The 13,485-nt window shown below is 31.7% G+C and overlaps 1 protein-coding gene across 3 annotated transcripts; it reads right to left on the reverse strand.

Annotated features, from left to right (window-relative positions):
• Positions 1-3,215: 3,215 nt before the first annotated feature.
• LOC133574598 (L antigen family member 3-like) lies at positions 3,216-7,542 on the reverse strand. 3 transcript variants are annotated; one of them, XM_061926780.1, is made up of 3 exons: positions 7,439-7,542; positions 3,597-3,725; positions 3,216-3,518 (listed from the first exon to the last, which is right to left on the reverse strand). In XM_061926780.1, exons 1-3 carry the CDS (start codon positions 7,480-7,482, stop codon positions 3,410-3,412), a joined length of 282 nt encoding a protein of 93 aa, XP_061782764.1. In that variant the 5' UTR covers positions 7,483-7,542; the 3' UTR covers positions 3,216-3,409. The 3 variants fall into 3 exon arrangements, with proteins under 3 accessions (XP_061782764.1, XP_061782763.1, XP_061782762.1); XM_061926779.1 differs by having other exon boundaries at positions 3,597-3,752; positions 7,400-7,511; XM_061926778.1 differs by having other exon boundaries at positions 3,597-3,755; positions 7,400-7,511.
• Positions 7,543-13,485: the final 5,943 nt, after the last annotated feature.

Genomic DNA, 13,485 nt, shown 5'->3' on the forward strand with positions numbered 1-13,485 from the left:
CCATACATTAGGCGCACCGGGGTATAAGGCGCACTACAATATCTCGTATGTGTGACTGCCATCTACTGGTCACACTTATCATTTCACCAAATAAAATAGTTTCGAGGTCGGTAAGCAAAACCAGAATTATTCTGTATATTAGGCGCACCGGGGTATAAGGCGCACTACAATATCTCGTATGTGTGACTGCCATCTACTGGTCACATTTATCATTTCACCAAATAAAATAGTTTCGAGGTCGGTAAGCAAAACCAGAATTATTCCATACATTAGGCGCACCGGGGTATAAGGCGCACTACAATATCTCGTATGTGTGACTGCCATCTACTGGTCACACTTATCATTTCACCAAATAAAATAGTTTCGAGTTCGGTAAGCAAAACCAGAATTATTCCGTACATTAGGCACACCGGGTTATAAGGCGCACTACACGATCTCGTATGTGTGACTGCCATCTACTGGTCACACTTATCATTTCACCAAATAAAATAGTTTCGAGGTCGGTAAGCAAAACCAGAATTATTCTGTATATTAGGCGCACCGGGGTATAAGGCGCACTGTAGAGTTTTGAGGGGAAAAAAGGATTTTAAGTGCACCTTATAGTCCGGAAAATACGGTACACAGGTGCACCAATCGAGACGCAGCCTGCGTTGTCGTCGTGTTGGTCCACAAATCACAATGCAAACGTTATTAGATCGTACAACAACAAACTTTATGTAGCTATGATAAAGAAGACTCATCGAGTATCAACTTTTGATCATGCATTAAAAATGAAATTGTCCTTGAGCCAGTCTATACATTTTTGTTGTCTCTCGCCCCCTGCTGGTGTGTTACTGTCACCGCGCTCACTTTCACATGAACCGCAGTGACGTCGTCGTAAACAAAGAAGTTCATTGGTCCATGTTTTTAAGTCAGAGTAGGAAGGACGAATTAAGGGGAGGCGCATGGAGGTTACCGTATTTTCCGCACCATAAGGCGCCCTGGGTTATAAGCCGCGCCTTCAATGAACGGCATATTTCAAAACTTTGTCCACCTATAAGCCGCCCCGTGTTGTAAGCCGCATCTAACTGCGCTAAAGGAATGTCAAAAAAACAGTCAGATAGGTCAGTCAAACTTTAATAATATATTAAAAACCAGCGTGATGTGGGCGCGCATGGAGTCGTATATCAACATGGACGGAGCTGCGTGAAAAAAGCCACCCGGCCTCTTCGCGTAAACTTACCTTAACCACTCGCTCACCTTTTCTTCATCCATCCATCCCTTCGAGTTAGCTTTTATGATGACGCCGGCTGGAAAGGTCTCTTTTGGCAAGGTCTTCCTTTTGAATATCACCATGGGTGGAAGTTTCTGGCCATTAGCATGGCAAGCTAGAACCACAGTGAAGGATGACTTCTCATTCCCTGTGGTGCGAATATTCACCGTACGTGCTCCCGTTGTATCCACAGTGCGGTTCACAGGAATATCAAAAGTCAGTGGAACCTCGTCCATGTTGATAATGTTCTCTGGCCGGATCTTTTTTTCAGCTATCTTGTTTTTACAATATGCACGGAAAGTAGCCAGCTTTTCTTGAAAGTCTTTAGGCAGTTGCTGTGAAATAGTAGTCCGTGTGCGGATGGAGAGATTGCGTCTTTTCATGAACCGGATCCCTGTCGCTTAGTAGGAGCCATTTTGTGGTCTTTACAGATGTAAACACACAAAGGAAATGAAACGTACGGTATATCCGCGCGCTTTTTCTTCTTCTACGCGGGCGGGTGGTTGCTTACAGTAGAAGAAGAAGCGCTTCCTGTTCTATGGGGGCGGGTGCTTACCTTGGCGGTTGCTTGCGTAGAAGAAGAAGCACTTCCTCTTCTACGGGGAAAAAAGATGGCGGCTGTTTACCGTAGTTGCGAGACCGAAACTTTATGAAAATGAATCGTAATATTAATCCATATATAAAGCGCACCGGGTTAAAAGCCGCACTGTCAGCTTTTGAGTAAATTTGTGGTTTTTAGGTGCGGCTAATAGTGCGGAAAATACGGTAATTTGTGTCTCGATTACAAATGTTTTTTTGGGGCATGGAATTTTTTGCGTTTGAAGTTTGTAAACTGCATTTTTTACATCTAACGAAGCTGACAATTTCATTGAATGAAATGTGTGTGAACCTCTAAAGGCTTAGTGGCCACATGCGTGGACAGCACCTTTTAGCTCTTATTTCCAAAATTGTGTACACTACTGAATTGGGGTCTTATGGCCACTTATACTGCCATCTGGTGGTGTCAGAAGAGTATAACATACTTTATTTGTAAAAGTATCGATCCGTTGTGGTGAAGAAGGAGCTGAGCCGGAAGGCAAAGCTCTCAATTTACCGGTCGATCTACGTTCCCATCCTCAACTATGGTCATTAGCTTTGGGTTATGACCGAAAGGACAAGATCACGGGTACAAGCGGCCGAAATGAGTTTCCTCCGCCGGGTGGCGGGGCTCTCCCTTAGAGATAGGGTGAGAAGCTCTGTCATCCGGGAGGAGCTCAAAGTAAAGCCGCTGCTCCTCCACATTGAGAGGAGCCAGATGAGGTGGTTCGGGCATCTGGTCAGGATGCCACCCGAACGCCTCCCTAGGGAGGTGTTTAGGGCACGTCCCACCGGTAGGAGGCCGCGGGGAAGACCCAGGACACGTTGGGAAGACTATGTCTCCCGGCTGGCCTGGGAACGCCTCGGGGTCCCACAGGAAGAGCTGGACGAAGTGGCTGGGGAGAGGGAAGTCTGGGCTTCCCTGCTTAGGCTGCTGCCCCCGCGACCCGACCTCGGATAAGCGGAAGAAGATGGATGGATGGATGGAAATGTGTGTGAACCTCTAAAAGCTTAGTGGCCACATGCGTGGACAGCACCTTTTAGCTCTTATTTCCAAAATTGTGTACACTACTGAATTGGGGTCTTATGTGGACACTTATACTGCCATCTGGTGGTGTCAGAAGAGTATAACATACAATGGAATTTGTAAAAAAAAAAAAAAGTGTAAAAATAAGAATTAGCATGTCACTAAACATGAAGTACACATTTGTGTACTTATGAACTTATTCTAATTAGGGTCTAATAAGCCCAAATAGCAAAGAGAAATTAAAAAAGCTTGTAAACAAACAGCTTGTAAAGGGGAAAAAAAGCTGCATTTTAAAAGCAACTCACTTTAGGACAATTAAGAATGAAGCAATCAATCCTGTCTCAGAACCAGCCAATCAGGTGAGTTTTGAACCAACATATATTTGTGCTCTGAATTTTAAAACACATTTTTCTCACACATTTCTATTCAATGATTTACAGCTTGAATTCAGTTCACAAAATGTAGACAAAAAAAACCTTATTTCAGTGTCAGAACAAAGCTTTAGTAGTAATGACACAAAGAGGCGGGACAAGAGGACGCGACCTTCCTGTGGCTCAAGTGTCCGTGGGAAACATCTGCATGGTCTCCGTCACCAGGGTCAGGTTGTCCAGGAAGGAGTTGACGGATACACGGAGGATCCGAGCTTCGTCGGCGCTCCACCTCCTGAAACAAGACGAGATGCGGGTCAAGGCCAGCTGTTTGATTGGCTGATGGAGATGACGGCGGTGAAGATTTCCTCACACGGACAACGTCCTTCCAGACACCGACAGATGCTTGCTGATGCCTCCTTTCCTCGGCTCGCGGTCCGGATTTAGAGAGCGCAGAGCGATGGTGGCGTGACGTGAGGACGGGAAGGGAACTTCTAGAGAACTGAGGGCAGGTGAAGGAAACTTGCAGCTGCTGAAGATATTTGTCATCATGCAGGGTTGACGTAATATGTTACAATCTGAACAAGTCTAATGTGTAGTAAATAACTTTAGCAGGAGTCAGTGTGGCTAAAGTGTTAAGTAGTGATGGGTCCGGCAACACCGATGCATCGGCGCATGCGTCGAGCTCATAGAGCGAAACCCTGTGTCGGTGCGCGTACCGCTTTTGGAAAGTCACGTGACCGATCATGAGCTGTTTCGGTCACGTGACCGATACGCGAACTGTGTCGCACTGACGCCTCCTCTGTGCCCTGTGAGCGGGTCTTTTCTACAGCCGGAGAAATAATAACTAAGAAGAGAAATCGTCTAAAATGTAATACGTCGGAAAAACTTTTCTTCTTTTTTTTTTATAAAAATGTGTAAAAAAAATAAAATTAAAAAAATTCCCAGTCCACAATCATCCACAACACGTTCTCTTAGATTTCCATGTTATGATACATGTTCACATTATTTATTGACTATCTAAAAAAGATAAAAATATATTTTTATTTAAATGAAGATATGAAATAATCCTAAATGAAATACAATGACTTGGTTTATATTATTGTATATACTAGGGCAGGGGTCACCAACGCGGTGCCCGCGGGCACCAGGTAGCCCGTAAGGACCAGATGAGTTGCCCGCTTGCCTGTTCTAAAAATAGCTCAAATAGCAGCACTTACCAGTGAGCTGCCTCTATTAGTGATGGGTTGATGAGGCGTCATGAAGCGTTTCGACACATTGCAAAACGGTATTGATACTGTGTCGATACTGTGTCACTAAATACTGACATCTGCTGGACATTAAAAATCCCTACAGGCAACCTATGGACCGACTCAACTGACACTGATTTTATGACCTAGTACAGTGGTTCTCAAATGGGGGTACGCGTACCCCTGGGGGTACTTGAAGGTATGCCAAGGGGTACGTGAGATTTTTTTTAAATATTCTAAAAATAGCAACAATTCAAAAATCCTTTATAAATATATTTATTGAATAATACTTCAACAAAATATGAATGTAAGTTCATAAACTCAGTGAAGCACAAGCTCAGGTTTGTCACTAAAATGTCTGTCAAAAAGAACTGTGAAAAGAAATGCAACAATGCAATATTCAGTGTTGACAGCTAGATTTTTTGTGGACATGTTCCATAAATATTGATGTTAAAGATTTTTTTTTTTTGTGAAGAAATGTTTAGAATTAAGTTCATGAATCCAGATGGATCTCTAATACAATCCCCAAAGAGGGCACTTTAAGTTGATGATTACTTCTATGTGCAGAAATCTTTATTTATAATTGAATCACTTGTTTATTTTTCAACAAGTTTTTAGTTATTTTCATATCTTTTTTTCCAAATAGTTCAAGAAAGACCACTACAAATGAGCAATATTTTGCACTGTTATAAAATTTAATAAATCAGAAACTGATGACATAGTGCTGTATTTTACTTATTTATCTTTTTTTTTTCAACCAAAAATGCTTTGCTCTGATTAGGGGGTACTTGAATTAAAAATTCACAGGGGGTACATTGCTGAAAAAAGGTTGAGAACCACTGACCTAGTATATACAATAATATAAACCAAGTCATTGTATTTCATTTAGGATTATTTCATAACTTCATTTAAATAAAAATATATGTTTTGTCTTTTTTAGATACAGTCAATAAATAATGTGAACATGTATCATAACATGGAAATCTAAGAGAACGTGTTGTGAATGAGGATGCTTGTGGACCTGGAAATTATTATTTATGTTTTTTTTACACATTTTTATTAAAAAAAAAAAACAGTTTTTCCAACGTATTCAATTTTAGACGATTTCTCTTCTTAGTTATTATTTCTCCGGCTGTAGAAAAGAGCCGCTCACAGGGCACAGAGGAGGCGTCAGTGCGACACAGTTCGCGTATCGGTCACGTGACCAAAACAGCTCATGATCGGTCACGTGACTTTCTAAAAGCGGTACGCGCACCGACACAGGGTTTCGCTCTATGAGCTCGACGCATGCGCCGATGCATCGGTGTTGCCGGACCCATCACTAGCCTCTATTTTTTAAATTGTATTTATTTACTAGCAAGCTGGTCTCGCTTTGCTCGACATTTTTAATTCTAAAAGAGACAAAACTCAAATAGAATTTGAAAATCCAAGAAAATATTTTAAAGACTTGGTCTTCACTTGGAATAAGCGGTAGAAAATGGATGGATGGATGGGTCTTCACTTGTTTAACTCAATTCATTTATTTTTTACTTTGCTTCTTATTACTTTTAGAAATACAACATTAGAGAAAAAATACAACCTTATAGGATTTTTAAACAAATATACCTTTTTACCTTTTAAATTTCTTCCTCTTCTTTCCTGACAATTTAAATCAATGTTCAAGTAAAAAAAAATTTTTTTATTATTGTAAAGAATAATAAATATTTTAGCTTCTGTTTTTTTCGACGAAGAATATTTGTGAAATATTTCTTCAAACTTACTATGATTAAAATTCAAAAAAATTATTCTGGCAAATTTAGAAAATCTGTAGAATCAAATTTAAATCTTATTTCAAAGTATTTTGAATTTCTTTTCAAATTTTTGTTCTGGAAAATCTAGAAGAAATACTGATTTGTCTTTGCTAGAAATATAGCTTGGTCCAATTTGTTATATATTGTAACAAAGTGCAGATTGGATTTTAACCAATTTAAAACATGTCATCACAATTCTAAAATGTATCTTAATCAGGAAAAATGACTAATGATGTTCCATAAATTCTTTTTTTAATTTTTTCCAAAAGATTCAAATTAGCTAGTTTTTCCTCTTCTTTTTGTCGGTTGAATTTTGAATTTGAAAGAGTCGAAATTGAAGATAAACTATGTTTCAAAATGTTATTTTAATTTTTTTCGTGTTTTCTCCTCTTTTAAACCGTTCAATTAAGTGTTTTTTTTTTTATCATTTATTCTCTACAAAAAACCTTCCGTAAAAGGAAAAGAAATGTACGACGGAATGACAAACAGAAATACCCATTTTTTTATATATATATAAATGTATTTATTTAGCTATTTTTGTTTAAATCACACTTACGTGTAACTTACAAATGACAATATATTTATTTATTTAAGTGTGTGTCAAACTGGTAGCCCTTCGCATTAATCAGTACCCAAGAAGTAGTTTTTGGTTTCAAAAAGGTTGGTGACCCCTGTACTAGGGCATCAAATCAGTGTCAGTTGAGTTGGTCCATAGGTTGCCTGTAGGGATTTTTAATGTCCAGCAGATGTCAGTATTTAGTGACACAGTATCGACACAGTATCAATACAGTTTTGCAACGTGTCGAAACGCTTCATCAACCCATCACTAGTGTTAAGCACTTGGACGCCCCCTGGTGGTGGTCAGTGAAGTGCTTCACCACATTGGCCACTAAAAAAACGGTTTATCGCTTTTTACATACACGTCGTAATTCCAATATTGTCATTTAAGTATTATATATTGGTCTAACATGTTCTGTATTATTGTATTAGTCCAAATGCGTACTGGAATAACTTCTGCACATCCAAAACGTAGGCGGATATCTTTCTATGCGATGGCGTCACTTTAGCAGCTATAAAACTAACGTGCCTGCTCAAAGTACGACACAAACTAATCTTTAAAAAAACAACAAATATACCTTGGATAATTGATGTTGAGGAATGAAGTGAAAGGATACAGTTCCAGATTTTCTGTTTTGTGCTGGTTTTCGTGCCTCGCCATGTTGTGTGTTTGTGATTCTTCTTCTGTTGAAAATGATGGCCGTCAGTGCGCGCTGCTGCCCCCAGCGGTACATGACACTAACTGCACCTGGAACTATAGTACACGGCTACGGAAGCCCGTGGCCGCCGTTGAAAAGACATTAACAGTAAAAAAAAACCTTAAATTATCACGAAATGATAAAATACAAAGTCATAATTATGATATAAAAAGCCATATTTATGAGAGAAAAAAAGTTGAAACTGTGAGATAAAAAATGTGAAAATATGTGATAACAAGTCATAATTAGGAGCTAAAACTTCATATTTATGAGATTTAAAAAAAAAAAATCGAAATTATGAGATAAGAAAGTTGCAATTAGGAGATACAATGTCAACATTATGAGATACAAACTGCATTACTGAACTCTTGTCATAAATTTGACTTGTTATTCCATTATTTAGATTTTTTTTATCTCATAATTGCATCTCATAATTGTAATTTTTTTCTATATCATATCTATGACTTTTTACCTCATAATCCGATTTTTTTTAAATCTCATAATTTCGATTTTTAATCTCATAATTATGATTTTTTTATCTTAAAATTTCGATTTTTTTATCTTAAAATTTCGACTTTTTATCTAATAATTTTGTATTTTTTATATTATAATGACAACTTTTTATCTGATAACTGAGATTTTTTTCTCATAATTTCGAATTTTGTTAGCTTAATTTTGACTTTTTGTCTGATAATTTTGACTTTGTATCTAATCATTTCGATTTTTAATCTCATAATTATGACGTTTCATGTCATAATTTCGATTTTTTTATCTCATAATTAGGATTTTTTAATTTAATAATTTCGATTTTTAATCTCGTAATTTCTACTTTTTATCTAATAATTACGACTTTTTATTTGTGAGTTTTAACTCATAATTTCGACGTTTTTTAATCTCATAATTACATCTCAGAATTTTGACTTTTTATCTCATAATTTCGATTTAGGAGCTAAAACTTCATATTGATGAGATTTAAAAAAAATCGAAATTATGAGATAAGAAAGTTATAAATATGAGATAAAAAAGTTGCAATTAGGAGATACAATGTCAACATTATGAGATACAAACTGCATTGCTGAACTCTTGACATAAATTTGACTTTTTATTCCATTATTTAGATTTGTTTTATCTCATAATTGCATCTCATAATTGTAATTTTTTTCTATATCATATCTGTGACTTTTTCCTCATAATCCGAATTTTTTTAATCTCATAATTTCGATTTTTAATCTCATAATTATGATTTTTTATCTTAAAATTTCGACATTGTATCTAATAATTTTGTATTTTTTATATTATAATGACAACTTTTTATCTGATAACTGAGATTTTTTTCTCATAATTTCGAATTTTTTTAGTTTAATTTTGACTTTTTGTCTGATAATTTTGACTTTGTATCTAATCATTTCGATTTTTAATCTCATAATTATGACGTTTCATGTCGTAATTTCGATTATTTTTTTTAATCTCATAATTAGGATTTTTTAATTTAATAATTTCGATTTTTAATCTCGTAATTTCTACTTTTTATCTAATAATTACGACTTTTTATTTGTGAGTTTTATCTCATAATTTCGACGTTTTTTAATCTCATAATTACATCTCAGAATTTTGACTTTTTATCTCATAATTTCGATTTAGGAGCTAAAACTTCATATTTATGAGATTTAAAAAAAATCGAAATTATGAGATAAGAAAGTTATAAATATAAGATAAAAAAGTTGCAATTAGGAGATACAATGTCAACATTATGAGATACAAACTGCATTACTGAACTCTTATCATAATTTTGACTTTTTATTCCATTATTTAGATTTTTTTATCTCATAATTGCATCTCATAATTGCAATTTTTCTATATCATATCTATGACTTTTTACCTCATAATCCGAATTTTTTTAAATCTCATAATTTCGATTTTTAATCTCATAATTATGATTTTTTTATCTTAAAATTTGGATATTTTTTTTTATCTTAAAATTTCGACATTGCATCTAATAATTTTGTATTTTTTATATTATAATGACAACTTTTTATCTGATAACTGAGATTTTTTTCTCATAATTTTGAATTTTTTTAGCTTAATTTTGACATTTTGTCTGATAATTTTGACTTTGTATCTAATCATTTCGATTTTTAATCTCATAATTATGACGTTTCATGTCATAATTTCGATTTTTTTTTTTAATCTCATAATTAGGATTTTTTAATTTAGTAATTTCGATTTTTAATCTCGTAATTTCTACTTTTTATCTAATAATTACGACTTTTTATTTGTGAGTTTTATCTCATAATTTCGACGTTTTTTAATCTCATAATTACATCTCAGATTTAGGAGCTAAAACTTCATATTTATGAGATTTAAAAAAAAATCGAAATGATGAGATAAGAAAGTTATAAATATGAGATAAAAAAGCTGCAATTAGGAGATACAATGTCAACATTATGAGATACAAACTGCATTGCTGAACTCTTGACATAAATTTGACTTTTTATTCCATTATTTAGATTTTTTTATCTCATAATTGCATCTCATAATTGTAATTTTTTTCTATATCATATCTATGACTTTTTACCTCATAATCCGAATTTTTTTTAATCTCATAATTTCGATTTTTAATCTCATAATTATGATTTTTTATCTTAAAATTTCGATTTTTTTAATCTTAAAATTTCGACTTTTTATCTAATAATGTTGTATTTTTTATATTATAATGACAACTTTTTATCTGATAACTGAGATTTTTTTCTCATAATTTCGAATTTTTTTAGCTTAATTTTGACTTTTTGTCTGATAATTTTGACTATGTATTTAATCATTTTGATTTTTAATCTCATAATTATGACGTTTCATGTCATAATTTCGATTTTTTATCTCATAATTAGGATTTTTTAATTTAATAATTTCAATTTTTAATCTCGTAATTTCTACTTTTTATCTAATAATTACGACTTTTTATTTGTGAGTTTTATCTCATAATTTCGACGTTTTTTAATCTCATAATTACATCTCAGAATTTTGACTTTTTATCTCATAATTTCGATTTAGGAGCTAAAACTTCATATTTATGAGATTAAAAAAAAAATCGAAATTATGAGATAAGAAAGTTATAAATATGAGATAAAAAAGTTGCAATTAGGAGATACAACGTCAACATTATGAGATACAAACTGCATTACTGAACTCTTGTCATAAATTTGACTTTTTATTCCATTATTTAGATTTTTTTTATCTCATAATTGCATCTCATAATTGTAATTTTTTTCTATATCATATCTGTGACTTTTTACCTCATAATCCGAATTTTTTTAAATCTCATAATTTCGATTTTTAATCTCATAATTATGATTTTTTATCTTAAAATTTAGATTTTTTTTTTTATCTTAAAATTTCGACATTGTATCTAATAATTTTGTATTTTTTATATTATAATGACAACTTTTTATCTGATAACTGAGATTTTTTTCTCATAATTTCGAATTTTTTTAGTTTAATTTTGACTTTTTGTCTGATAATTTTGACTTTGTATCTAATCATTTCGATTTTTAATCTCATAATTATGACGTTTCATGTCATAATTTCGATTTTCTTATCTCATAATTAGGATTTTTTAATTTAATAATTTCGATTTTTAATCTCGTAATTTCTACTTTTTATCTAATAATTACGACTTTTTATTTGTGAGTTTTATCTAATAATTTCGACGTTTTTTAATCTCATAATTACATCTCAGAATTTTGACTTTTTATCTCATAATTTCAATTTAGGAGCTAAAACTTCATATTTATGAGATTTAAAAAAAAAATCGAAATTATGAGATAAGAAAGTTATAATTATGAGATAAAAAAGTTGCAATTAGGAGATACAATGTCAACATTATGAGATACAAACTGCATTACTGAACTCTTGTCATAAATTTGACTTTTTATTCCATTATTTAGATTTTTTTTTATCTCATAATTGCATCTCATAATTGTAATTTTTTTCTATATCATATCTATGACTTTTTACCTCATAATCCGAATTTTTTTTAATCTCATAATTTCGATTTTTAATCTCATAATTATGATTTTTTATCTTAAAATTTCGATTTTTTTAATCTTAAAATTTCGACTTTTTATCTAATAATGTTGTATTTTTTATATTATAATGACAACTTTTTATCTGATAACTGAGATTTTTTTCTCATAATTTCGAATTTTTTTAGCTTAATTTTGACTTTTTGTCTGATAATTTTGACTATGTATTTAATCATTTTGATTTTTAATCTCATAATTATGACGTTTCATGTCATAATTTCGATTTTTTATCTCATAATTAGGATTTTTTAATTTAATAATTTCAATTTTTAATCTCGTAATTTCTACTTTTTATCTAATAATTACGACTTTTTATTTGTGAGTTTTATCTCATAATTTCGACGTTTTTTAATCTCATAATTACATCTCAGAATTTTGACTTTTTATCTCATAATTTCGATTTAGGAGCTAAAACTTCATATTTATGAGATTAAAAAAAAAATCGAAATTATGAGATAAGAAAGTTATAAATATGAGATAAAAAAGTTGCAATTAGGAGATACAACGTCAACATTATGAGATACAAACTGCATTACTGAACTCTTGTCATAAATTTGACTTTTTATTCCATTATTTAGATTTTTTTTATCTCATAATTGCATCTCATAATTGTAATTTTTTTCTATATCATATCTGTGACTTTTTACCTCATAATCCGAATTTTTTTAAATCTCATAATTTCGATTTTTAATCTCATAATTATGATTTTTTATCTTAAAATTTCGATTTTTTTTTTTTATCTTAAAATTTCGACATTGTATCTAATAATTTTGTATTTTTTATATTATAATGACAACTTTTTATCTGATAACTGAGATTTTTTTCTCATAATTTCGAATTTTTTTAGTTTAATTTTGACTTTTTGTCTGATAATTTTGACTTTGTATCTAATCATTTCGATTTTTAATCTCATAATTATGACGTTTCATGTCATAATTTCGATTTTCTTATCTCATAATTAGGATTTTTTAATTTAATAATTTCGATTTTTAATCTCGTAATTTCTACTTTTTATCTAATAATTACGACTTTTTATTTGTGAGTTTTATCTAATAATTTCGACGTTTTTTAATCTCATAATTACATCTCAGAATTTTGACTTTTTATCTCATAATTTCAATTTAGGAGCTAAAACTTCATATTTATGAGATTTAAAAAAAAAATCGAAATTATGAGATAAGAAAGTTATAATTATGAGATAAAAAAGTTGCAATTAGGAGATACAATGTCAACATTATGAGATACAAACTGCATTACTGAACTCTTGTCATAAATTTGACTTTTTATTCCATTATTTAGATTTTTTTTTATCTCATAATTGCATCTCATAATTGTAATTTTTTTCTATATCATATCTATGACTTTTTACCTCATAATCCTAATTTTTTAAAATCTCATAATTTCGATTTTTAATCTCATAATTATGATTTTTTATCTTAAAATTTTGAATTTTTTTATCTTAAAATTTCGACATTGTATCTAATAATTTTGTATTTTTTATATTATAATGACAACTTTTTATCTGATAACTGAGATTTTTTTCTCATAATTTCGAATTTTTTAGCTTAATTTTGACTTTTTGTCTGATAATTCTGACTTTGTATCTAATCATTTCGATTTTTAATCTCATAATTATGACGTTTCATGTCATAATTTCGATTTTTTTATCTCATAATTAGGATTTTTTAATTTAATAATTTCGATTTTTAATCTCGTAATTTCTACTTTTTATCTAATAATTACGACTTTTTATTTGTGAGTTTTATCTCATAATTTCGACGTTTTTTAATCTCATAATTACATCTCAGAATTTTGACTTTTTATCTCATAATTTCGATTTAGGAGCTAAATCTTCATATTTATGAGATTTAAAAAAAATCGAAACTT

Source organism: Nerophis lumbriciformis, linkage group LG32 (assembly GCF_033978685.3).
Source record: "Nerophis lumbriciformis linkage group LG32, RoL_Nlum_v2.1, whole genome shotgun sequence".
In the NCBI taxonomy this organism is placed as follows: domain Eukaryota; kingdom Metazoa; phylum Chordata; class Actinopteri; order Syngnathiformes; family Syngnathidae; genus Nerophis; species Nerophis lumbriciformis.